This window comes from Danio rerio, chromosome 8 (genome assembly GCF_052040795.2).
Source record: "Danio rerio strain M-AB ecotype USA chromosome 8, GRCz13ab, whole genome shotgun sequence".
Lineage (NCBI taxonomy): Eukaryota > Metazoa > Chordata > Actinopteri > Cypriniformes > Danionidae > Danio > Danio rerio.
In genome coordinates this window covers 3,387,501-3,415,000 of record NC_141028.1, presented here as the reverse complement: position 1 = coordinate 3,415,000, position 27,500 = coordinate 3,387,501, and the positions used below count along the sequence as shown (strand labels likewise).

Genomic DNA, 27,500 nt, shown 5'->3' with positions numbered 1-27,500 from the left:
TGGAAAATAATGGCGAGAACACGGCGGGATCCGAAAATGCGGTCGAAATCGAAATCGAAGATGAGGGCTTTTGCTTTTTTTTTTTTTTTTCTCCGATCCAGCGGCTTTTCACGTGAGAACGGCGCGGGCGCGAACGCCGCGTGCTCCCAAGAGGCGCCCGCCCGAGACGCGAAAAAACGTGCACAGCGGCCTCTCGCGGATCCGCGAAAGCAAAAAACCGCTCTAATATGAACCTCCCGGGACGTAAATCGCGGTCCGCAGAAACGTCCGCGGGGCTACGTTTCCACAATGAGCCCGGGTTGTCAATTTCAGTATGAGGTGGTTCAGAATATTAATATATTTATCCTCGTTTTATCTGACTCCAATTATAAAACATAGATAAGATTATTTTGTTTCTTTTAATATTACTTTAGATTATGATTGAATATTCTCTTCAGTTCGTTATTGTACATTAATCTCGTTTATTTGGATTCCTATAAAATCCTGAGTCTTGTACCTGCCGAGTATACAATCTCTTAAACACAAGCATGTCAGTCTTTGTCATTAAACAGAGGCGATTTAACCACTATTTTAAAAAGGCAGAACTCTACTTACTCCGTTTAGAATATGTGTTGACTGGACCCCATAGATCTGCTATCTACTAAATCAAGACAAACTATTTCGTCATACCATGATCATTACTATAGAGTTAAGCAGACCAACTTACTTAAACTATTAGTGACTTTGAGTAATCACCATATGATTTAAATAATATTATAAGTTTAGAGGTGAAGGCCTACCCACATTTAGGTTGGTCTCAACAATACTTTGTTGTTCTAGATAGAAAATCCATTATTGGCCTTTTACAGTCTAAGTAGGGTGACGCAGTGGCGCAGTAGGTTGTGCTTTAGAGTAGTGCTGGTTCGAGCCTCTGCGTTTCTGTGTGGAGTTTGCCTGTTCTCCCTGCGTTCGCATGGGTTTTCTCCGGGTGCTCCGGTTTCCCCCACAGTCCAAAGACATGCGTTACAGGTGAATTAGGTATGCTAAATTGTCCATAGTGTATGAGTGTGTGTGTGTGTGGATGTTTCCCAGAGATGGATTGCGGCTGGAAGGGAATCCCCTGCGTAACAACGTGCTGGAGAAGTTGGTGGTTCATTCCGCTGTGGCGACCCCGGATTAATAAAGGGACTAAGCCGAAAATGAATGAATGAATGAATGAATTACAGCCTAAGTATACTAATGCCAACGTGTTAGTTGCTCTAAGAACATCATATAGCGTGCCACACTGCTCTGTCTACCGTGTTTTAGTCTGTTACTGACCAGGGGTCAGTTCTTCGTACGTGGATTACTCGGTTAGCTGGATTTGGTTATTGACGATTTGAGACTATTCAGGATCGTTTCGTTCTTCAAAGCTCATCTGGGAGTTGTTGTCATAGCAACAGTTCTGGCAGCTTAAACCTGCTCAGGAGAAGGTTTTTTCCATGTAAACAGGATTAGATCGAGTCATTTCAAGCAAAAGTAATACTGAAAGTATGTACAGAATTGTGATACTTTCTGACAGTAGTAACCTATAGATTATATACACTTGGGAAAAAAGTAAAATAGTTTAAAGTTTATATATAACATTTAGAATTTCTAATAATTAATAATATTTAATATTAAATGAGATATATATATATATATATATATATATATATATATATATATATATATATATATATAATGAATAAATCTTAGTAGATAAAAGTACCAAAACGAGGTGGCTCTCCCCAAGGGGATCAAAGAGACATTTATTAATATGGATTTTTTTAGATAAAAATTAATGCATACTATTTAAAGGTACCTATCCACCTTTATTAAAATTTCTGTAAGACAATAGACATGCACAATATTAAATATTTTTTTTCAAACGGAACAATCATGGCTTTTTGACGGCTTTTGTTTTGACGGCTAATATGACGGTGATTTGATGCCTTGCCAAAGTTGCAGACGTCTTTACCAATATCAAAATGCTTTTTAATGCAAAATAATTTCATTTCCTTACGCCGATTAAGAAATTAAAATAGGCCTGGGCTACTATAGCAAAGAAAATCAGATTTAAAATGTAAAACTAAATAAATTGCTAAATACTCTCGACACATGAAACTGTAAAGCCTGCAGCCCACAAATAACATGAAAAGCTATTGCGTATCTACTTTTTGTCATTTTGCTCACATGAATAATTGAATATTAATCAGATGATGTCATTACACTGCTGTGCCATCAGCCAATCGTTGCATTGCTAATCATGATTTCCATGATCGAAAGATACAAAGAACGGAGAACGGACCCTTGTACAGGAGCTTGTTGTGTTATGGATTTACGAAATCTACTAGAGATAATAACAGGAACTCTGTTTGAATAATTCAAAACATAGCAATGCAATAGTCAGTGTAATATGCCAATTCATTCAGTCAATTCATAAACGATCAATACAAGACATCAAATTATCAAAGATAAATCCAAGATCAAAAGATGCATGCCTGACTTCAAAATATACAAATCATGGAGCATAAAGCTCCACTCTACAGGCTGATCTGGGTATAGAATTGCGCCGAACATTCTGAAACTTTCTCTGTAGTCAAACCGAGAATCTCCTCGAGGAAAGGGGTGTGTTGAATAGCAAAAGCCATTTGCATTTAGTGGAAGAGTTTCTGCCTATAGGCATTTGAATAGAAGCCCTCAGGTAAAGGCACACCCTTCGCAGTGGTTCAAAAGATACCTGAAGTTTTATATCTATTGTTTTAAATATGTCTATTTCTGAGGGAATGAGACCATTGTACCAGTCACACCGAGACATTTCAAATAATATCTTGCATGATAGATAAAGTCACCTGGATCTATGCATTCAGACTTTGAAATGACTATTCTGCGTGAGTACAGTATGTAGAGAGTGTGAGTGAACTGGGGGGTTGCAGGGATGCTTTAAATGTAAAAGAAGGAAAGGAGAGGAGCTGGTTTTCCCGCATTCCCATCTGGTGGGTTTTGGAGCCGATTGTCTCTGTGTTTTTAGCTCTTATTAGATTTGTCAAAGACATCAAAGTATTTGTGGTATCTCAAATCTTACAACATTATACCTTTTAATTTGACACTTTATGGTTTCATCAATTTTATTGTAGTGTTTATTAGTTTACACTTTAATAATTTAGTTTTTTAACCTTTTTTCTTTTTTATTCCTCTAAAACTTAAAAATACATTAAAGCATACATTATAAAATATAAATATATATATATACATTTTTTTTCTTTAATAGTTTTTTGTTTAATAAAATAGTTTTTAGGTTTCATATGCTTTTTTTATATTCTTTATTTTTAAATACTTTTGCTCATAATTTTTCTTTTATGTGTTTAATATATTAAATTATTTTCTATTATATTTTTATATATAAAAATGCATTAAATCATACATGACATTTTGGTAATTTTAACAGTTGTTTTTGGTTATTAAAATGTATTTAAATTGGAATATTTCATACATTTTTTATATTTTAATTTTAAAAAATTTCTGAATTTTTTCATGTATATTGTATATTTTTTTACTGTTATATTGTTATATATTTAATATGAAAAAACTAAATCATGAAATTATACATGATTTTTTTGTTTTAATTTTTTTTGTTTATTAAAAATGTAAATCGTAGTATTTTATACACCTTTTATATTATTTTAATTTTAAATATTTTTTTCATAATTTTTTGCATGTATTTTGTATATTTATTTTACTGTTATATTGCTATGTATGTGACTGTGGCTCAGTGGTTAGCACAATCGCAAAAAGAAAGTCGCTGGTTTGAGTCTCGGCTGGGTCGGTTGACATTTCTGTGTAGAGTTTGCATGTTCTCCCCGTGATGGCATGGGTTTCCTCCGGGTTCTCCGGTTTCCCCCACAGTCCAAACAGATGCTCTATAGGGAAATTGATTAATTAAATTTGCTGTAGTGTATGGGTGGGTGTGTGTGTGTGTGTGTGAGTGGGAATGAGTGTGTATGGGTGTTTCCCAATACTGGGTTGCAGCTAGAAGGGCATTCGCTGTATAAACCATGCTCAAATAGTTGGTGGTTCATTTCACTGTGGCGACCTCTGATACATAAAGGGACAAAGCCGAAGGAAAGTTTTTATATATTTAATATGACATAGGTGACGCAGTGGCGCAGTAGGTAGTGCTGTCGCCTCACAGCAAGATGGTTGCTGGTTCGAGCCTCGGCTGGGTCAGTTAGCATTTCTGTGTGGAGTGTGCATGTTCTCACTGCGTTCACATGGGTTTCCTCCGCATGGAAGGGCATTCGCTGCGTAAAACATATGCTGGATAAGTTGGTGGTTCATTCCGCTGTGGCGACCCCTGATTAATAAAAGGACTAAGTCGAAATGAATGAATGAATGAATGAATGAATGTATAACATGACATAGAGTTACGTGCTGTCTTCTCTTTCTCCCCCTAGCTGCAGACTCTGGGAGTGAATCCGGAGAGCATCAGCTTCAGCTGCCTCACTATGGAGTCTGACCGCTTCATCTGCATCCGAGAAAAAGTGGGCGAGCAAAACCAGGTAACTATAATCGATATGTGTGACCCGAGCAACCCGATCCGCCGGCCCATCACTGCAGACAGCGCCATCATGAACCCGGCCAGCAAAGTTATCGCGCTCAAAGGTACCACGCTCGGATGATGCTTAACATTTACTAATGTGCTTCTGAATAATGCTAACTCTGTCTTTAACCACTAAACTGCTCTCACTCTGCGCTGGTTGAAGATGGTGAGTTTATTAGACCATACTGAATGATGCATGTCATTAGCAATGTTTCCATCCACCTAGGGTTGTAACGGTATGAATTTTTTACGGTATGATAATCGTCTAAAACAGTGGTTCTCAAACTTTTTTCACCAAGTACCACCTTAGAAAAAAATCGTCTCTCCAAGTACCACCTTACGACGCTATTTTTTAACCAGTATTAAAAATAGCGTTGTGGGCCTAATTAAGCAGCTACATGTGTGCACAGTTTAAAAACGATGCAGATTAATTCCTATTATTAAGAATATGTATTATTGTCAGTCACTTTAAACATTTTAAATAGTCTGAACATTAAATGTGCTTGCAGGTAAAAAAAACAAAAAAACATTTTAGTTAAAATGTGCTTTTAAAGGTTCATAAAAAATGGCGCTGTTCTTAAAAAGTAAAAAGAAAACTGCTGCACTTAAATTTGAAGTATTCATAATAGCCTATTCATCAAAAGCTGGAAATGTTGCTTGGACCTCATAAATATAGGCTATATGTCATATTCATACACTTTTAGACAAATCTTGAAATGTTAAATGTACATATGACAGGGTTCATACAGGCACAGCCTAATGAAAATCAATTCCAGCACCTATTTTTTTTTCAAGACTGACATGCTATGTATTGAAGACCTGAAATGTATTCTCAGCAACCCATAAAACATTGCATAGGAATAGATACACATAAAAACCATTAATAATAATAATATTTATTAATCATATATTAATAATATAATAAACCTGCACTTAATGCTTGTGAAATCTTTTTTGTACTCAAGGAAAAATACTATTACACTGCTAAAATAACACAAATTTTAGTAAATAATACTAATATTAGGTAAAAGTACAAATTACTCTTTTAAAAAGTACTAGTTGGTTACTTTTGAAAAAAAAAATCAGATTTTCCTTATGAAATCACTTTTTTTAAGTGGAAACCTGATTGAATGGTTTAATTGCTTAAATCTCAAAGCTACATGTATAGAAATTTGCACTTACAAAGGAAGTATGGTCGATTTTTCCTTTCATGACAATTAATCTTTTTCAATAGCACTGGCAAAACTACCACATAAACTTTAAGGCCATAGAGACACTTTTTGCCCATTTTTAAACAATATTTTCAAGCTTTAAAAGGTTTAATTAAAGTATATGGTAAAAATATTTAAATTTAGCCTTTTATTTACATATTTTACACTATTTTTCTTTACAATATGGCAAATTTGTTTCTTAAATAGCTGTACATCACATGTAGATTTTATTTTACACTTGATCTTAATCTAAAATACAAAAAAAAAATAATACAAGTACACTGTCAGTAAAAAAAAAAAATAAATGACTTCATTTTACTTGAAGTATTTGAAATATGACAACACTACATTTATCAAAGCAGTGCTTTAAGAGCCTTATTGTTAATTTTGATAAATAAACAATACGTAACAACGAATTGTTTTGACCTGTTATGCTTTAAGACAGATCAGAATACAGCTAAATGTATAAATCACACAAATACCTCATCCAGAAACATTTCCAGCATAATTCTTTTGTCGTAAAGAAATAAGTCCCCCTTTGCTAAAAGTAAGTTTCACTTCACAACACAGCCAAATAAGAAGACCATTTGCATTTTCATCGACCATGCATCAATCTAATTCTAAATATTTGATAACTTTGAATACTTTTGACTAAATTTAGTCAAGGAGCAAAGATAAATAATGTCTACTTTAATAGTGGAGAGATCGCGATTGTATTCTATCTGAGCACACAGGCGATCATGAGAGGACTTGCAGTTCATTTGAAAAAAAAGCCTATTTAGGAGCTAGCATATCTGTTTTAGTGATTTGCGTACATGAATGCGCTCTCTCGTGTTAAAATAAAGCACTCGCCACATTTGCAGAAATGAGTTATTGCGCAATACCTCCATTCCCGCGCCGCCATTCAGAATGTATTTAGAGGAGTGACAGGTCAGAGGCGAGTCGACTGGCTGTTGGAGAGCGAAACGTGTATGTAGATCATCAAAAAGGCAGGAAATATGTCCGCGGTTTAATTACTCTGCTAGACATCTCTATAGTGAAAACATCCGAGAAGCATTATTCCAACAAAACATTTGTTTTTAAGTTGTTTTCTCTGTCTCTGCAACACAGAAAGCCTTTGTCCCGCCCTTACGTTTCACGCGACTATTAAAGGTCGACTGTGATTGGCTACTTTTCATGTCAGTCAAATCACCCTTCAGAATCAATTCTTAAACTTCGGAAACTGATTTTCAGCAGCTTATGACACAATGCACTAAAATAAACATTCTAAGCACAGCGCTGTGATCGTACGCTTCACCAAGCAGACAATGCTGATCACATCGATGTTATATTACGCATCAAAGGATTAAAAGTGTTAATTGTTTCTTTCATTATTTGGCGATTCCTCCGCGTACCACTAGGAGGAAGCCCGCGTACCACTAGTGGTACGCGTACCACAGTTTGCGAACCACTGGTCTAAAACAATACCACGGTTTGACGGTTTCGCGGTATACGGTATTAAATAGTAATTCTCATAGCAAAGACCCTGAAAAGAATAAGAACACGTTTTCTGACTGAACAAAGGTTTTATTTCAACAAACTTTTGAAAGAACCATTTTAATAGAACTATAGAAGTCTTTTATAAAAATAAACTGAAAAATCTCCCATTTTAATAAATTAAATTAGAAGGAATAAACAAGCAAGGTCTTTTAAGATTAGACAAAAATAAACTTAAACTGTCCTTCCTTATAAGCAGGATAAATGGGAGACCAAAAGTGCAATACCAAGTTTATGGCTGTAAACATGTATTTAAAGCGTTGTTTTTTTCAGTCTAGGTTGTGATGAAGAAATGTAAGCATGTTGAGATTTTCAGCACTTAATCTTGACCGCTGAGGTGAGAGAATGTGTCCACTTGTACAATGAACAAATAAAAAAATAAGAAAATAATAAATAATGTGTCAAAGTCCAAATAAACATGGTGCAAATCCTCAGTAAAAAATAGATATAAATATTTACTATACTATAAATAGTTACATAACTAAACTAGATTCAATATGGAACATCCTTAGGTTTTATGTGCCAGCATGGATATGGTTGTCTGTGGATATGGATTTGGATATGGTTGTCTGCAATGCAGACAAACAGCTGCACCTTCATTTGTGTCTTTTGAAAACAGCAAGAGCAGCAGTTCGTCTTTGCTGTGTCACTGTTTTGTCATGTTTCTGTGCTGCTGTGCATGCAAAAGTACTTAGTATGAGAATTATTTCATGCAAAACTTTTTTTTTTTTGCGTTTTATTTAGCCGCGCAGAAATGTATGCCTATCTCTCATTCCGTGTTGTTCAAAAAGCTCAGTGTTGGTCCACAAACAAAAGTGAAACCTATGCTTATTGGTTGTGATATAGCGAGTTTGAACCAATCTGGGCATGGAGGAGGGACAATGCATCAATGTATCATGTCTGGTTTGTCCGGAGACACAGTGACGAGCGTTTCTTTGTCAAATCAGCGTGGTCAAATTTTGATGACGTAACCGCACTGATTCCGGAGCCTCTGAAAGTCCGAGAAGCTGAGATTCTCTTCTTTATGCCAATCTTTGAATTGTAGGAATCGGATCAGCGGATCAAAAGTTATTAAAAATTTAAGAGCAATACTTATTTTTAGCCGCGGGCGGCTGTCTCGGTCTTTAAGGGTTAAAACCGTTGATATGCAATTGTTCATGGTATGATAATCGTGCACGTTCAAATCGTGGTAGACCGTCATACCGGTATATTGTTACAACCCTACATCCACCCATTTTCATGCACATTTTTGAATATGCTTAATTTTGAAAATGTGGTAAAAGTATTCAAGCACACACAACTGAGTAACATAAACTTTTTAGCTGATGAAAAAAAAATGTTTTAACTAACATCGCATTGCATTTCGTCTTTTTTCTGAGGCACAACTCATTTAATAGAGAAGAAAACACACCATCGTGGCAAATCCCAACGCCTAAACTACATTTCTCTGGCTTATATTTGCTCCAGATTATCTGGAAGTGAGGATTTTGTTCTCTTTGACTCATTGGATGGAAACGCTGCTTTATTTTCAAATGTTTTATGAGATATTGCAGCTTTGCGAATTAGTTTAAAGAGCTCATATTATGGGTTTTTGAAAATGCCCTTCTATGTAGTGTGTAACACAGCTCTAAGTGAAGTGAAGTATCCAGCTAAGACTTAAGAAGAAGAAGAAGAATCTGTAAGTGTACAGTGTTTAAAACTGTTGATTCAACTATAAAAGAGTCGACTCATAGTGCTTCAAACAAGTCGTCTTGATAACGAGTCATTATGTGTTTCGCCATGACGTATTCACACAAGTAGTTGCACGCACAAACCTGGGAGATTTGAAACCTGTGGCCCCGCCCTCTAACACAGAAAAAAAGCCACACACACACACACACACACACACACACACACACACACACACACACACACTTATTGAGAACATATAAATAATAAAAAAAAGTTAAAAGCGATTCCTTATAACCACACACAAACACAAAAAATGTGTCAAAATGTTTGTAAATCTAGAATTTAATTATTTAAAAACTGTTAATAATGTATAATGAGCAAAATTCAAAGTGTTTTGAAACAAACGATGGCTGACCTGCCAAACTGACAGCAAACTGTACAAAACATCACTTCATTTTAGTCGTGGTGTACCCTCGTTAATGTCTGCTTCCAAGACGTTAGAAACAAATGTTTGCCTTGTCACAGGTGAATTAAACTTTAGTGACAAGGCAGCAGTGGCTCAATCGGGCCAGTAACGATCCTGTCTACTGTCCCAAGCATCTCACAAGCTGGCTCCAGGCCATCGGTCAGTCCTTATTGTTGAGCCCTGTCAAGGTACGAAGAACAGACCCCAGGTGAAAAACCTAGGACTAGTTAGCAAAATGGCTAATAATATCTAGCAAAATTTCCCCAAAATGCAAAACAACTGCACATTTTTTTGCCCAAAAATATACTAAAGTCATCAAATAGACAGGAATAAATGACTAAACAACATGTGAACTCTATTTGATTAGTAGTGTATTTTTAGACTTCTATTAGATTTACATTGACTACTCAAATTTAGCCTTGTTTTACCCAATACATCTGTTAAACGTATTGCTTGGTGGTTAGTCTCAGTTCTTAATTTGTAAATTGCAAGGTCTTGGAACAGATCGGGGTAACGGATCCGGCATGTTACCAGAGAAGGGAGAAGTAAAGCGGACGAAAGTGAAGAGGGTTGGGGAGTCGCGGAAGAAAGCGAAGAGCGGGCGTGTGAGGAGGGGGATCGATAAAATGAGATGCCGGATCAGATTTCAGAGGTGGCGGATCCAGTTCTGGCACAAATTAAGTCCTGGTTAGTCTAAATATTAGCATTTTAAAAAGTAGTTTACTTTAATGACAAGTAGGGGTGGGTATCGTTCCACAATGCTCGATACCGATACCCTGAATTCGATGCCGGTTCAGAACAATACTTTTTTCGACACTTTTATTTTAAGAAATATATTTTAACAAGATTATATAACACATAATCTCAGAGGAACTTTGGTTTTATATTTTCAGGATGTTTGCGACTCTTTTCACAGCAGGCTCGTCTCTAAGACCAATAAACAAAGGAACAAAAGCACAAAATGAACAAAGTGTAGTTAACACAATATATTAGTGCAAACCGTTTTAATAAAGTTCAAGCAGTTTTTAGTCAATTAATTTTAAGTATTTTTAAGGATCTTCTTGCAGTTAAACAATGCAAAAATGCTTTAAAGTGTAGTGTACGCATTACAGCCTCACATTCGACAAGCTTTGAGCGAGTGTGCGTAACTACAATAAACTTTTGATTTTCAATACGGCCTTGCCGCAGTCAATCACCAGCATTTGATCCGGGCAGGTTAAGGATGCCGCAGGTTTTCTAGCTCACTGACGTTGACAAGAAGATACCCTTGGGTATCGAAATTTGGTACCAAACGAAAATGATTTTTTCGATACTCAATAGTATTGAGATGCTTCGGTCGGTGCTTAAAAAGTATCGAACTCGATACCCAGCCCTAATTACAAGTACTTGATATTCGCAATCAGATTACAAATAGGCCTGTCACAATATCTATTTTTTTGTTGTACGATATATTGCACCAAAAATATTGCAATAAAAGATATTATTGTCATTTTAAGACATTTTTATGCTCATTATATAATCGGAGAAGAATCAGAATGTGAAAACGCATATACTAAATAAATAATACTAATAAAAGTTACCACAAAGTGCAAGGTAAAGAGGAACAGAGGCTGCGATATCTGCTAGCAGATCTGTTTTCAGCTGTCAGACATCCACATGAAACTATACTATAGTAAATTATAGTAAATACTGCAGTGTTTTTCAACCACACAGAGATAGAGATAGAAATGTTGCACAATCAGCTAAAGTGTTGCTAGAGTTGGTTTTATGTATGGGTGATTATATATTGCATCATATTGCATTGAGGTCACGTCCATGTGTTGTATGAGAAGTCGATTGATTGATTATTGTGACAGGCCTAATGAGAAATATGATTTATTTTAGATTTTAAATTACTATAGATTGCATTTAGTTCTTAACTACTCAGCTCTGTCTGTCTCATATGAATGCAGGTGTCCGTGTCTTATATATTAATGGCAGAATAAATATTATTTCTGACATCTGCATGATCGATGTGTGTTTGCATCTTCATAATCACGAACGTCATTTTACTGGCATCGGAGTGTGAAATACGCGTTTTTTTTTTTTTTGTATTCCTGTTTGTCCAGCTTTATCGATCCTCTCTTGATATTTTTAACACATCCTGGTTCACGAACTCATCTGACATTCAGTGCTTTATCATAAAAGATGATCCATCTGTCGTCTAGCAGATCATGTGATCAGATCAGAGTTGTGGCATGCTCATTTTATTTGTTTGTGTGCGTGTTATTTCATTGTGAACAAAAGCTTTGTTTTTTTTTTAACTCAATGATTAAATAACATTTTATTAAATGGAAAAATTTAAATGTTGAGAAATTTTTGAAAAAGAAAAACAAAAATTACAGGAGAATAATTCTGACTTCAGCTGTGTATATACACTCACCGGCCACTTTATTAGGTACACCTTACTAGTACCAGGTTGGACCACTTTTGCCTTTAGAACTGCCTCAATACTTAGTGGAATAGATTCAGCGAGGTTCTGGAAATATTCCTCAGAGATTTGCTCCATACTGACATGATAGCATCACACAGTTAATGCAGATTTGTCGGCTGCACATCCATGATGCTAATCTCCCGTTCCACCACATCCCAAAGGTGCTCTATTGGATTGAGCTCTGGTGACTGTGGAGGCCATTTGAGTACAGTGAACTCATTGTCATGTTCAAGAAACCAGTCTGAGATGATTTACCCTTTATGACATGGTATGTTATCCTGCTGGAAGTAGCCATCAGAAGATGGAGACACTGTGCTCATAAAGGGATGGACATGGTCAGCAACAATACTCAGGTAGGCTGTGGCGTTGACACCATGCTCAATTGGTACTAATGGGCCCAAAGTGTGTCAAGAAAATCTCCGCCACACCATTACACCACCACCAGCAGCCTGAACCATTGAAACAAGGCAGGATGGATTCATGCTTTCATGTTGTTGATGCCGAATTCTGACCCGACCATCCAAGTGTGTCAGCAGAAATGGAGACTCATCAGAGCAGGCAACGTTTCTCCAATCTTCTATTGTCCAGTTTTGGTGAGTCTGTGTGAATTGTAGCCTCAGTTTCCTGTTCTTAGCTGACAGGAGCGGCACCCGGTGTGGTCTTCTGCTGCTGTAGCCCATCTGCCTCAAGGTTGGAGGTGTTGTGTGTTCAGAGATGCTCTTCTGCAGATCTCGGTTGTAACGAGTGCTCATTTGAGTTACTGTTGCCTTTCTATCAGCTTGAACCAGTCTGGCCATTCTCCTCTGTCCTCAGCAAGGCATTTGCACCCACAGAACTGCCGCTCACTGGATATTTCATCTTTTTCAGACCGTTCTCTGTAAACCCTAGAGATGGTAGTGCGTGAAAAGCCCAGTAGATCAGCAGTTTCTGAAATACTAAGATCAGCCTGTCTGACACCAACAACCATGCCACGTTCAAAGTCACTTAAATCCCCTTTCTTCCCCATAATGATGCTCTGTTTGAACTGCAGCAGATCTGCTTGACCATGTCTACATGCCTAAATGCATTGAGCTGCTGCCATGTGATTGGCTGATTAGAAACTTGCGTAAACGAGCAGTTGGGCAGGTGTACCTAATAAAGTGGCCGGTGAGAGTATATATGCATTTGCTTCATGTAAAAACTGCTAAGGTTAATATTATTAGCCCTCTTTTTTTGCTATTTACAAAACAACAAACTTAACATAGTGCCGGGATGAGCCTGTGTTATTAATTTAATCACTTTTTAATGGAGGATAAAATATAATGCTGTGCCTGATCAATCAGAATCGAGTATTCCAGAGAATCATGTAATAAATGTAAAAGATATATACATCTGCTTTATTCGAGTATTGAGTGAGTGCGTGTGTGTGTTGTGTGTGCACAGCGGCACGAACGCTCCAGATCTTCAACATGGAGATGAAGAGTAAAGTGAAGGCTCACACCATGACGGAGGAGGTGCTGTTCTGGAAGTGGATCTCTGTGAACAGCATCGCTCTGGTCACTGATACAGCCGTCTTTCACTGGAGTATGGAAGGAGAATCACAGCCTGTTAAGATGTTTGATCGACACGCCAGTTTGGCCGGATGCCAGATCATCAACTACAGGACAGACCAGCAGCACCGCTGGCTCCTGCTCATCGGCATCTCAGCACAGGTAAGATAATTTGTGTTGTGTTGTGTGTTTTGTTATGCGTTTTATTTTGTTTTGTTTATTGTTTTTCAATTTTAGTATAATTATTATTTAGTTCTATTATTAGATTTTATTATAATAAATGTATTATTATTATTAATTTATTATAATGATTGTTTTTTTATTCTGGACGGCACGATTGCTTCACAGCAAGAAGGTCACTGATTTGAGCCCCGGCTGGGTCAGTTGGCATTTCTGTGTGGAGTTTGCATGTTCTCCCTGTGTTGGCATGGGTTTCCTCCGGGTGCTCTGGTTTTCCCCACAGTCCAAACACATGCGCTATAGGGGAATTGAAGAAGCTAAATTGGCCGTAGTGTATGAGTGTTTCCTAGTGATGGGTTGCAGCTGGAAGGGCATCCGCTGTGTAAAACATATCCTGGATAAGTTGGCGGTTCATTCCGCTGTGGCAACCCCTGATTAATAAAGAAAAAAGGAATGAATGAATAAATAAATGTTTTTACTTCTAGTATAATTATGCATAATGTTATTATTTATTAATATTGTTATTATTTTAATGTTTTATTATACTATTATTATTATTATTTTGTTATTTTTTATTATAATTATTGTTTTTATGTTAATATTATTATGAATGATATTGTTCATTAATATTGTTATTATTTTTTATTATATTATTATTATTTATAAATACTATTGTTATTATTATTTTTACTATATTATTATTATTATTATTTATGATAATTATTTTTTATTTAAATATTATGAATAATACTATTTATCAATATTAGTAAGATTTTATTGTTTTTATTATATTATTATTATTTATAAATACTATTGTTATTATTATTTTTACTATATTATTATTATTATTATTTATGATAATTATTTTTTATTTAAATATTATGAATAATACTATTTATCAATATTAGTAAGATTTTATTGTTTTTATTATATTATTACTATTATTTATTATTATTATTTATTATTACTATTGTTGCTGCTTTTAATCTATTATTATTGTATTGTGATTATTTATTGTAATTATTGTTTTTATTCTAATATTATGAATCATATTATTATTAATCAGTATTGACAGGCCCGGCGCTACGGGGGGCAAAGGGTGGCATTGCCCCCTCAGACAGAGTTTGTGCCCCCCCAGTTTTTATAAAGGATTGTTCACTCAAACTGAAAATTCTTTCTGTCATTAATTATTAACACTCCCGTCCTTCCAACCTTCAGAACACACATTTAAATATTTTAAAATATATGACATAGCAATTAAATTATGAAAATGGTGAGGTTAAAGCTAGTCCTATAGTCCAGAGATCCGGTCCCCGCGTCAGGTCTGGTGCGCCCGTAAATAGCCTTTAAAACGCGCACACGCGTTATTAATATTATTATTATTATTATTATTATTATTAATATTATTACAATTAAGCTAAAATTGACAAAACGCAGAACCCTTTGAATGTTTGCTTTCATTTTGCTGAAAAGTGCACTTTTACAGTTGCGTAGAGAAACATCCCATTATGCAACTGCAGTCAAGGTATAACACATAATAAATGCATTTTGCGTTTAAAGATGATCGGCCTGCGAAGTCAAGTTTGCAGTGTTATAAATGGAATAGGTATAGTGCTTAAGTGGATTTACCGCGGATCAACCGAGAAATCTCGTGCGCTGCAGGTAGGCAGAATGATAATCTTTTACAAATATGTAATTTAGGCTATACTGCTATTTGCTCATGCAAAATTAAACAACATAAAATATATTGTAGATCTGTTTTAAGAGCTAAAATACAACATATCGAGTTTGTTTTGACTAATCTCATGGCCCTAAAATGAAAATAACCTGAAAACAAGCTATTAAAAAAGGCCTAATAAATAAAATAATTAATAAATAAAATGACGGGTAGGCCTAGAAACTATGGTACATATGGTTTATGATGGTTTACAATATCACGAAAAAAGCACATTTATAATAGCCTTAGACAAATCTTTGTTTTTACATTTAAAATGATGAAAAAAAAGTTATATAGCATATAAAAATTTAACCAATTTTCACGGTAATAACTGTGAATTTTTGTATCTTTTTTAGGTATTTTTCTGGCTACACTAATGCCTTAAAATGTAACTAAGTAATTGTTTTGAATGACATTAGATTGTCACATTTAGCTTTTCCCCAACACTGATGTTGGTTGTGAAGCGTGATGACTCGGTTAAGCTGATTTCACTATATTTATTTACCGGTTAAATGAATAGTCTGATCGTGGGTCAGCTTGCATGTGTGGGCATAATTTGACGTCTTTACCTAAAACTTTAAACATTCATAGGGCTGTTATTTGAAATAAAACGGAAATAAGGAGAATAACATATGATTTAAAGCACTCGTTTGGCACTGAAGCCGTCATCCGTCTGCATTAATAAGCGGTATGCATTACCATCGTTAATAAAATTCGTAATAGCGAAACTGCGTATTGTTATTACTATTAAAACGTAGCCTATATTACTGCCTTAGGTCAGTAACTTAGGCAGTAATGCAAAGTAATAATAAATGCGAATAAATAGCCTAAATGAAAGAAACAAGAGACCAAAATCAGTCACCAGGTCTAGTGCCCCCCTATGGATTTAAAGTGCCCCCTCAGTTTTGACTTCCTGGCGCCGGGCCTGAGTATTGATATTATTTTGTTTTTATTAGATTATTATTATTAATTAATATTATTGTTTTTTTTATTCTATTATTATTTTTTATTATTTTTTATTTTAATATTATTATAAATAACATTATTATTTATTACTATTGTTATTATTTTTGTTCTTTCTTTGTATTTTTTAATAATCCTAGTAGTCTTTTACTTATTTGTGTATATGTTTATAATTTTTTTAATGAGTATATGCATGTATGGTATGTATATATGTATTAATCATTCAAATGAGAGATGTATGAGTGTGGAAATGTGTGCATGTGTGTCACACATTCTCTCTCACACATACATTCACACACTGAGACTGACAGACCCGCGCATTTGCCTCTAAATTTCCCAAATTAGATTGTTTGCTTTTGATTTTAATTGTCTGAGCAAAATGGCCAGACTGACATGTTATTCAGTGTTATAATAGTTTCAACAAGTTGTTTGTCTCATTTCATATACTTCTTGTCCTGTTTATTTATTTATTTTTTAAATATAATGTAAAAATGGTTTCTGTGTTTGTGTGTGTTTGTGCGTGTGTGTGTGCGTGCGTGCGTGCGTGTGTGCGCTCCTGCAGCAAAATCGTGTGGTTGGCGCGATGCAGTTGTTCTCGGTGGAGCGTAAGGTTTCTCAGCCCATCGAGGGTCACGCTGCTGCATTTGGACTTTATAAACTGGAAGGAAACGCAAACACTTCAACACTCTTCTGCTTTGCTGTCAGAGGACAAGCTGGAGGAAAGGTGATTTCACATGGGATTAAACACACACACACACACACACACACACACACACACACACACACACACATACTAGCATAGGCGTAAATCACAGGGAGGACATACAGGACATGCCCCCCTCCCCCCCAGAAAATTAAAAATAACACTTTCTGTTGTGAATAAAATATATGTGTGCCTAAAATAATTGTGTAAGTAGAAAAAAACAAATGCAAAAAACGCATTCAGAAACAGTTCAGTTTCCCCTTCCCATTCTTCACAGTAATTTTGCCCACTACCTGCATTCCCAGTTGATCTCACCTACTCTACATACACAAGTCGGGTGTGCGGCTGCGCCTCAATTTATGCTGAGCTCCTGTAAATAGGGTATTTTATTCACTTTAAATAAAGCCGATCTCTTTAATGTAGTTGATGCAGACTCATTCATAAATTAGTTGCTGCAAAAGTGCAAAATACCGATGTAATTTTCAATGAATCTGCTATATTAGTGATTAAAATATGACTTTAGTTAACATTAGCATGTTTACAATAGCTTGTTGCATAGTGCACAACAACTAACACACAAAATACATTTCCCTTGTGTTGTTTAATTTGTGATATAATGTTAACTTAACATTAACGGCCACAGTTAGCATATTGTTTAGCTGTGCATTTACTAAATCAGCACTGTATTATATGTGTTGTGTTCCGTTTAAAAATTGTTGATGAGAGATGTTATATTCATTGTCCCCTCTTACTGTTAAATGAAATGTACACCCATGCACACTAGGGCTGCACAATATATGATTTCAGCATCGGTATCGTAATGTGCACATTTGCAATAGTCTCATCACAGGATCTGCAGTGTTGAGTTTATATGTTGGGATTATAGTTGAGCAGGAGCCATAGTCCAAAAAACGTGAGCAGAATAGAGTTCAAGTTTATCATCTGCCTGTGTTGTTAAAACCTGTGACTGGAAGACATTGTACCAGATGTAACTTTGTTCGTTCATTCATTCATTCATTCATTTTCCTCTGGCTTAGTCCCTTATTTGTCAGGGGTCACCACAGCGGCAGTGGCGGTTCTAGCTTAAATCGCACCCTTGGCAAACCACCCCATATATGCCCAACAGTGTATAAAATATAGACAAAACTAGAATCGGGGTCATAAAAAAAGTAAATAAATATTTATTATAATATTTATTATAATAAAAAAAAAATATATATATATATATATATATATATATATATATATATATATATATATATATATATATATATATATATATTAGAATATTTATTATAATAAAATATTATAATTAAGATTATTATTATTATTATTATTATTATTATTATACAATTACTATTCTAAATAAATAACAGAAATCAATCCTAAATGTAAATGCAAAACAATGTAAAAACAAAACTGGAGCCATATGCTAAGAATATTCTGCAAAAAAATACTAATTATTTCTTTTAAAAATGTTTTATAAAACTATCTGTTCATCTTAGACCCGACTCAAGGCTGAGAGTCTGGCCTCCCTGACTCATTATCCCTCCTTTCTGCTTTATAGTAAAAAGATCATCAAATTATTATATAAACTTCAGTTTTGTCAACTTGTAAAACTCGCTGTGTCGACACCTCGTGTCATAAAAGTAATACAAAAGGCTGTTGCTCTTGTTTTGCAGCGCATGAGTGGCGCATATTTTATCGACGTGCATGTAAACAATCAGGATTCACATGATTCATACTGTGTGCTTAAGGTGCGGTTGTTGCTAGGTCGGTAATGGTTCCGTCCTGAAGTTACGAGAATTATTGATATTATGATTAAATTAACCAGTAAATTGTATTTTATTAACGTCTACCTTCACCCCAACCCTAAACCCAACCGTCACAATACTGTAAAAATATGAATTATTGTTGTACTGTGTCATAAAAAAATGATGCTATATTAATGTGCATATCGCACTTCCGGCCGGCCTCATATCCGATCTAGACGTTACCTTAAGGTGTGCTGGAATGGTTTTCTGCGCGCATGCATCAGTTTGCTTTCAGCAACGTTGTTTCATTTGCACATAAAGAAAAACAAACTTGTTCATGCAAAAGATGACAAATGTAAATGCCCCCTGTCTTTACTCAGGCATTACCACTCTAAGTTAAGACACTTGCATAAAGTAAGTCCAATCTCAAAGCTTACTAGGACATAGATGATGTTTACTGGGGAACTTGTTGGTTTTTTTGCACCGACTCGCCATGCCACCCCAGCAAGATGCTGCCCTGGGCAATCGCCCATATTGCCAATGCCTAAATCTGCCACTGCACAGCGGAATGAACTGCCAACTACTCAACATATGTTTTGCACAGTGGATGCCCTTCCAGCCGCAACCCAGTACTGGGAAACACCCATACACTCTTGAATTCACTCATACACTACGGCCAGTTTAGTTAATTCAATTCCCCTATAGCGCATGTGTTTGGACTCGCACCCCCAGGAAACCCACGCCAACACAGTGGAGGACATGCAAACTCCACACTGAAATGCCAACTGGACCAGCCGAGACTTGAACCAGCGACCTTCTTGGTGTGGCAGTGCTGAACACTGAGCCACCGTGCCCCCCTGTCCCATTAACAGAATGTTTATTGTGAAAGTGCTGAGCCTGATCTAAGCCAGGCTGGGTTTGTTAGGTTTGGTTAACTCAGGGTTTGTTGTTGTGTGTTTTTGTTCTGCAGCTGCACATCATTGAAGTCGGTCAGCCGCAGGCTGGAAACCAGCCGTTCACTAAGAAAGCAGTGGATGTGTTTTTCCCTCCGGAAGCGCAGACGGACTTCCCTGTGGCCATGCAGGTTCAACTTTACGCAAAAATATTCCTTAATGATAGACTACACATGCAGAATGACGACTAGGGCCGCACAGTGCTGAAAAACACTGATATTGGGTTTTTTTTGGCAAATTTTTAGGGGCTGCATGCACGATTTTGGGAAAAAATTATATTTTGTTTTTCTGCAATACAATGTAATCAGCCCTATTGTAATATTTGAATTATTACCAAAGAAAATGGAGAAGATTTAAATAAATTAAGACACATTTCTAATTATAATAGTTTTATTAACTCATTTCTAATCACTGATTTCTTTTATCTTTTCCATGATGACAGCACATAATATTTGTCTAGATATTCATCAAGACACTTCTATACAGCTTAAAGTGACATTTAAAGGCTTCACTAGGTTAATTAGGGTAAAGTTGGGTTATTAGGCAAGTTATTGTATAACAGTGGTTTGTTCTGGAGACTATAGAAAAAGAAATATTGCTTAAGGGGGCTAATAATATTGACATTAAAATGGTTTTTTAAAAAAATGTAAATTTTATTCTAGCCAAAATAATACAAAAAATACTTTTTTTCAGAAGAAAAAATATTATAGGAAATACTGTGAAAAAAATCTGAATCTGAATTCTGAAAAATATTTCACAGAAAATAAAAATTCAAAGGAAGGTGAATAATTCTGACTTCAACAAGTGTATATACACTCACCGGTCACTTTATTAGGTACACCTGTCCGACTGCTCGTTAATGCAAATTTCTAATCAGCCAATCAAATGGCAGCAACTCAAAGCATTTAGGCATGTAGACATGATCAAGACGATCTGCTGCAGTTCAAAGCGAGCATCAGAATGAGGAAGAAAGGGGAGTTAAGTGACTTTGAACGTGGCATGGTTGTTGGTGTCAGACGGGCTAGTTTCACACACAGTTATCTCTAGTGTTTACAGAGAATGGTCTGAAGAAGAAAAAATATCCAGTGAGTGGCAGTTCTGTGTCTGCAAATGTCTTGTTGATGCCAGAGGTCAGAGGAGAATGGCCAGACTGGTTCCAGCTGATAGAAAGGCAACAGTAATTTAAATAAGCACTCGATACAACCGAGCTCTGCAGAAGAGCATCTCTGAACACACAACACGGCCAACCTTGAGGCGGATGGGCTACAGCAGCAGAAGACCACACCGGGTGCCGCTCCTGTCAGCTAAGAACAGGAAACTGAGGCTACAATTCACACAGGCTCACCAAAACTGGACAATAGAAGATTGGAGAAACGTTGCCTGCTCTGATGAGTCTCCATTTCTGCTCACACATTCAGATGCAGAATTTGGCATCAGCAACATGAAAGCATGGATCATCCTGCCTTGAACCAATGGTTCAGGCTAGTCGTGGTGGTGGTGTAATGGTATAATGGTGATATTTTCTTGGCACACTTTGGGCCCATTAGTACCAATTGAACATCGTGTCAACGCCACAGCCTACCTGCGTATTGTTCTGACCATGTCCATCCCTTTATGAGCACAGTGTCTTCATCTTCTGATGGCTACTTCCAGCAGGATAACACACCATGTCATGAAGCGTGAATCATCTCAGACTGGTTTCTTGAACATGACAATGAGTTCACTGTACTCAAATGGCCTCCACAGTCACCAGAGCTCAATCCAATATGTGGTGGGGATGTGGTGAAACAAGAGATTGGCATCATGAATGTGCAGCCGACAAATCTGCAGCAACTGCGTGATGCTATCATGTCAATATGGAGCAAAATCTTTGAGGAATATGTTCAGTACCTTGATGAATCTCTGCCATGAAGGATTTTTTAGGGCAAAGGGGGCACAACCAGGTACTAGTAAGGTGTGCCTAATAAAGTGGCCGGTGAGTGTTTGTTTGTGTATGTATAAACTGAAAGAAAAATGATTCTAGAACAGATATAACAAATATGTTGTAACAAATAATAAATATTAAATCTTAATGTGCAGCTCTAATAACAACCATATTACTCTCACCGTGTTTGTTTCTCAGATCGGTACTAAGCATGGCGTGATCTACCTCATCACTAAATACGGCTACTTTCACATGTATGATCTGGAGTCTGGAGTGTGTATTTACATGAACCGCATCAGCGCTGAGACCATATTCGTCACAGCTCCTCATGAGAGCACTTCCGGGGTCATCGGGGTCAACAAGAAGGGGCAGGTACACACACTCAGACTAACACACACTCATGCATAAACACTCTCTCTTACACATACACTTGCAGACTAACACACACTCAGACCAACACAAACGTGTGCATACTCATCTCACACACATTTACAAAGTAGACACACACACACAAACTTAGATGCACTCACACATACACGCACACACATTCACACAGAAGTACACATACACATAGAGACTAACACATGTATTCTCAAACACATACAATACACACACACACACACACACACACACATTTATACAATACAGACTCACACAAACACACAGACTAACACAAACTCACACATTTATATAGCACATGCTCTCATACAGTAGGTGTAAGATACAAAGAGACACACACAAACACATGAATACACACACATTTTTACGGTACACACTCGCTCATTCATTAGTTCATACACAGAGGCTAACATACACTCATGCATTCTCACACACACACACTTATACACTCTCTCACAGACAAACACACTTATGTATACACAACTTGTACACAGACTAATACACAGTAACGCACACACACACAGTCACTGAGACAAACACACACACAGACTAACATGTTCGTCTATTTACACACTCACACACACATACACAGTCACTAAGACAAACACACTCAGACCAACACACATTCATGCATTTACATACACACAAACACACACACATTTATACAATACTGACTAACATTTCCTCACACATGCATACATAAATACACACAAATATACACACACATAAGCAAAGACTACACACACACACACACAAACATGCACTCATGCATTCAAACACATACACATTTTTGTCTGTACACACACATACACTCATACATTCAAACACATTTATGTCTACACACACACACACACACACACACACACACACACACACACACACACACACACACACACACACACACAGGCACACAAACACCCACTCATTTATTTAATACAGTGGTGTCCATGGATTGTTTTGGCTTGTTTTCTCTCTGCTTATGTTTCACTAATGTGTGTGTGTGTGTGTTTTCAGGTGCTGTCGGTGTGTGTGGAGGAGGAGAACATAGTGAATTACGTGACAAATGTCCTCCAGAATGCTGATCTGGCGCTGCGCATGGCGTTACGCAGTGATTTACCCGGAGCAGAGGAGCTGCTGACGCACAAGTTTAACACACTCTTCTCTCAGGGCAGCTACACTGAGGCAGCCAAAGTGGCTGCGTCGGCTCCAAAGGTACACACACACAGATTTCGAAGCCGAATGACACTGATTCAGACTTATGCACAAAACTATGATAAATCAGCATTTCCATCCAATGAGTCAAAGAAAACAGAATCAATACTTCCTGATAAACAGTTTCATCTTTGAATCTTAGCTAGTGACAGCCAGTGAATCCACTTTGTGTGTGTGTGTGTGTGTCTGCTTAGGGTGTTTTGTTTGTGTTCGTGTCTGTTCAGGGTGCTTTGTTTTTCTCACACACACACACACACACACATACACACACACACACACACACACACACACACACACACACACACACACACACACACACACACACACACACACACACACACACACACACACACACACACACACACACACTCTCAAGTATTTTTACATTATATTAAAAAAAAAACAATTATATGAAATGAGACAAAACATCTTGTTGAAACTATTATAACACTGAATTACATTTTTGTCTGGCCATTTGGTTCAGAAAATTTAAAATAAAATACTATTATAACAAAAATACATAATAATAATAATAATAATAATAATAATAGAATAAAAACAACAACAGCAACAACATCAGTATTAATAAATAATAATAATAATAATAATAATAATAATAATAATAGAACAAAAATACAAAAATAAAATAGGATTAAAAATAATATTAAATAATGATATAACAAAACATTAAATAATAACAATATTAATAAATAAAAATATTATTCATAATATTATTAAAATAAAAACAATAATTATAATAAATTAATAATAAAAACAATAGTATTAATAAATATCAATAACAATTATGATAATAATAATAATAATAAAAATAATAACAATAATAATAATAATATATAATAAAAACATCAGAATAATAACAATATTAATAAAATATATTATTATTCATAATTATATTAGAATTAAAAACATTCATTCATTCATTTTCGGCTTAGACCCGTTATCAACCTGGAGTCGCCAAAGCTGAATGAACCGCCAACTTATCCAGCATATGTTTTATGCAGTGGATGCGTCTGTTTAGGGTGTTTTGTTTGTGTGTGTGTCTGCTCAGGGTGTTTTGTTTGTGTGCGTGTCTGCTCAGGGTGTTTTGTTTGTGTGCGTGTGTCTGTTTAGGGTGTTTTGTTTGTGTGCGTGTCTGCTCAGGGTGTTTTGTTTGTGTGTGTGTCTGTTCAGGGTGTTTTGTTTGTGTGTGTGTCTGCTCAGGATGTTTTGTTTGTGTTTGTCTGTTCAGGGTGTTTTGCGGACAGCAGAAACGCTCCGCAGGTTCCAGGCGGTGCCGGCTCAGGGTGTACAGGCGTCTCCTCTGCTGCAGTATTTCGGGGTTCTGCTGGACCGAGGGCAGCTCAATCAGCTGGAGTCAGTGGAGCTCTGCAGGCCGGTTCTGCTACAGGGACGCACACCTCTGCTGGAGAAGTGGCTCAAGGCTGAGAAGGTGAACACTTCAGGTCTTCTGCTGACCTACAGTGCATCCTGAAAGTATTGATAGCGCTTCCCTTTTTCCACATTTGTTTGTTACAGCGTTATTGCAAAATGGGTTAAATAATTGATTTCCTCAACATTCTACACACAATCCCCCATAATGACAATGTGGAAAAAGAGTTTCTGAAATTGTTGCAAATTTATTACAAATAAAAAGCTGAAAAATCAGATATCAGTATTTACAGCCTTTGCTCAATAGTTTGTTGATGCACCTTTGGCAGCGATTACAGCCTCAAGTCTTTTTGAATATGATGCCACAATCTTGCCACACCTGTCTTCGGGAATTTTTGCTCATTCGTCTTCGCAGTACCTCTCAAGCTCTATCAGGTTGGATAGGAAGCGATGGTGTACAGCCATTTTCAGATCTCTCCAAAGATGTTCAATAGGTTTTATGTCTGGGCTCTGGCTCGGCCAGTCAAGGACAGGGACTGAAGGAGTTGTTGTGAAGACACTCTATTTATATTTTGGCGGTGTGTTTGGGTCATTGTCCTAGTAAGTGTAATTTAATTAAATATTAATAATAATTCCTTACATTTATATAGCATTTTCTGGGCACTCAGAGCGCTTTACACAATAGGGGGGGAATCTCCTCATCCACCACCAGTGTGCAGCATGGGAGCTGCTTTGCCATATGGTGAATGCAGTAAGAGACTGTCATCATCAATAACGTTACCTGATTAGCACAAAAGTTCAGAACATACAAAAACAGAAAAAAAACTTAATATTACCTATGAAATGTTCTGCCTTTGTGCTTTGTTTTCTTTGTTTGCTCGTTACTACACCCGTAGACAGCGCTAAAGTCCCGCATCTTCATGTAGTAACACTTGTCTTGAATAGTGCGGTTGAATGACATTTGTCCTGGGAGCACTGTACCAATGTGGCGGAGCTATTGACGCATGCTCAGGGTCCCTATGCGATATATAGTGTACATATCTATGCCAATAGACAACAACAGGGTAGGCGACATCTAATGTATATATCTATGTGGAAAGGCGGCTTAAAGACTTTTGCACAGTTCTGTATGTGTATGTATTTATATCAGTCTCTTGTGGGATAACCTTTTAGTTATTCTGAGATCAGGGATAATGGAAAAGAAAAGTTGTGCTAACTATGAGCATTTATAAATAGTAGTTAATGTAAATAAAGTTGTGCATTAATTATTATTGTTTTTAAAGTTTAACTTGGCAAGTGTTTTATATACAACCATCATATATATCTCATATTTCATATATATCTGTCCTGTTGTTGATGTTTTCCCATGATGCCGTGCAGCTGGAGTGTTCAGAAGAGTTGGGTGATCTGGTGAAGGCGGCTGACATCAATCTGGCCCTCAGTGTTTACCTGCGAGCCAACGTTCCTGCTAAGGTCATCCAGTGCTTCGCCGAAACCGCTCAGTTCCAGAAGATCATCCTCTATTCAAAGAAGGTACTAGAAGGAGGAAAATGAATGCACACCTGAGGAGTATCATTCACTACCCTCTCACTGTGCATTTTATTCTAATAAATCTAATCTTGAGCTTATGCACAGCCATCAGGATTTGTCTGACAGACGTGTGCTGTTGTTTGTGTAGATGGGTTATTCTCCAGACTGGGTTACTTTATTAAGGAGTGTGATGAGGACCGGTCCTGATCAGGGCCTTCAGTTTGCTCAGATGCTGGTTCAGGATGAGGAGCCGCTGGTGAACATCAGCCAGGTAAATCTACACATTCACCTGCAGGACACATCACACAATGTGACAAAGTGGAGCTTTGTCCCTGCTGAGTGAGCAGCACACAGCTCAAACAAATACATGCGCACACACACGCATAGCATACACACACACCCATTCATCATCATCGCGACTTACCTGTTATCCTGCTGTTGGCAATGTGTGTGCACACACAGATCCGATAGCTCCTAGACATTCTTCCATAACGTATCTTCCACAGCATAACTCCATTACCGGTCTTACACACACATACATACATTATTTTGTCCTGTTTGTTGTCCGTGTCGATCGTCTGTTTGTTTGTTTGTAGAGTCTTTCTGTTTGCCTGTTGTGTTGGCCAACCAGAGCAGGCGGTGGCACCCGCTTATGATGTCATCGCCGGACGCGACAACACAACATGGCGTGAATGGGTGAAACCATTGTAGTGCGTCTGATAGGGGGAAAATATGTGTTTAATAACAAAGTGTTGGAGACAATTAAATATAGAGATTAAGTGTGTAAGTGTTTTGGGGAATATTTATTAGTGTTATTTATATGACAAATTATGTATTGAGTGTTTACATTTGAAAATGGAAGTACTTGTACTTAATACTTACCTAAAGTGGTAGGACCCAAAAAAAGGCGGGAGTTTGGCCTATATAAGCAGCGGCCAAACCCCAAGACCAGTCGCTTGTTAACCAAGTCTGTAAGAGCGTTACAGTGGTACCTCGAGCAAAACCCCTCCGTTTGTATATTGTGGATACTTATTTTAGTTTGTATATATATTTTTTCATCTTTATTTTTCTGTTTTGTTATTACTTTGTTACTTTGGATTTTTGGTATTTGGACACTTTTGTGTATATATATTCTTCACTGTGGACTGTTTCACCTGCCAGCACTGTAAATAAAACGCTGTGCACTGGAGTGCTATCGAGTACACCATCATTTTTTTGTGTGGTCCCCGAACCCAGTTTTCCCCACCAAAGCGAGCTGAGGCCTGCTCTGTCACATTTAATATTTTCAAG

The 27,500-nt window shown here is 36.8% G+C and overlaps 1 protein-coding gene and 1 long non-coding RNA gene across 6 annotated transcripts in view; one reads left to right on the top strand and one right to left on the bottom strand.

Annotated features, from left to right (window-relative positions):
* Nucleotides 1-27,500, top strand: part of cltcl1 (clathrin, heavy chain-like 1) — a 112,507-nt gene that overhangs the window by 23,920 nt on the left and 61,087 nt on the right. For all 5 annotated transcript variants that reach the window (XR_015497382.2, XR_015497381.2, XR_015497380.2 and 2 more), the window contains exons 2-10: nucleotides 4,455-4,662; nucleotides 13,380-13,648; nucleotides 16,909-17,070; nucleotides 19,774-19,887; nucleotides 21,879-22,052; nucleotides 23,094-23,291; nucleotides 24,541-24,741; nucleotides 26,061-26,213; nucleotides 26,359-26,481. Coding sequence is in view for 2 of the 5 variants with exons in the window: in XM_087264073.2 (XP_087120199.1) it covers nucleotides 4,455-4,662; nucleotides 13,380-13,648; nucleotides 16,909-17,070; nucleotides 19,774-19,887; nucleotides 21,879-22,052; nucleotides 23,094-23,291; nucleotides 24,541-24,741; nucleotides 26,061-26,213; nucleotides 26,359-26,481 (1,602 nt within the window). In the remaining 3 variants the exon portion in view is untranslated. The remainder of the gene's footprint in view (nucleotides 1-4,454; nucleotides 4,663-13,379; nucleotides 13,649-16,908; nucleotides 17,071-19,773; nucleotides 19,888-21,878; nucleotides 22,053-23,093; nucleotides 23,292-24,540; nucleotides 24,742-26,060; nucleotides 26,214-26,358; nucleotides 26,482-27,500) is intronic.
* The window catches only part of LOC147842502 (uncharacterized), a 97,180-nt gene continuing 74,502 nt past the window's right edge, over nucleotides 4,823-27,500 (bottom strand). The window contains exons 2-3 of the long non-coding RNA XR_015497483.1: nucleotides 7,263-8,338; nucleotides 4,823-4,865 (exon numbers count right to left, since the gene is read on the bottom strand). This is a non-coding gene — a long non-coding RNA (uncharacterized LOC147842502). The remainder of the gene's footprint in view (nucleotides 4,866-7,262; nucleotides 8,339-27,500) is intronic.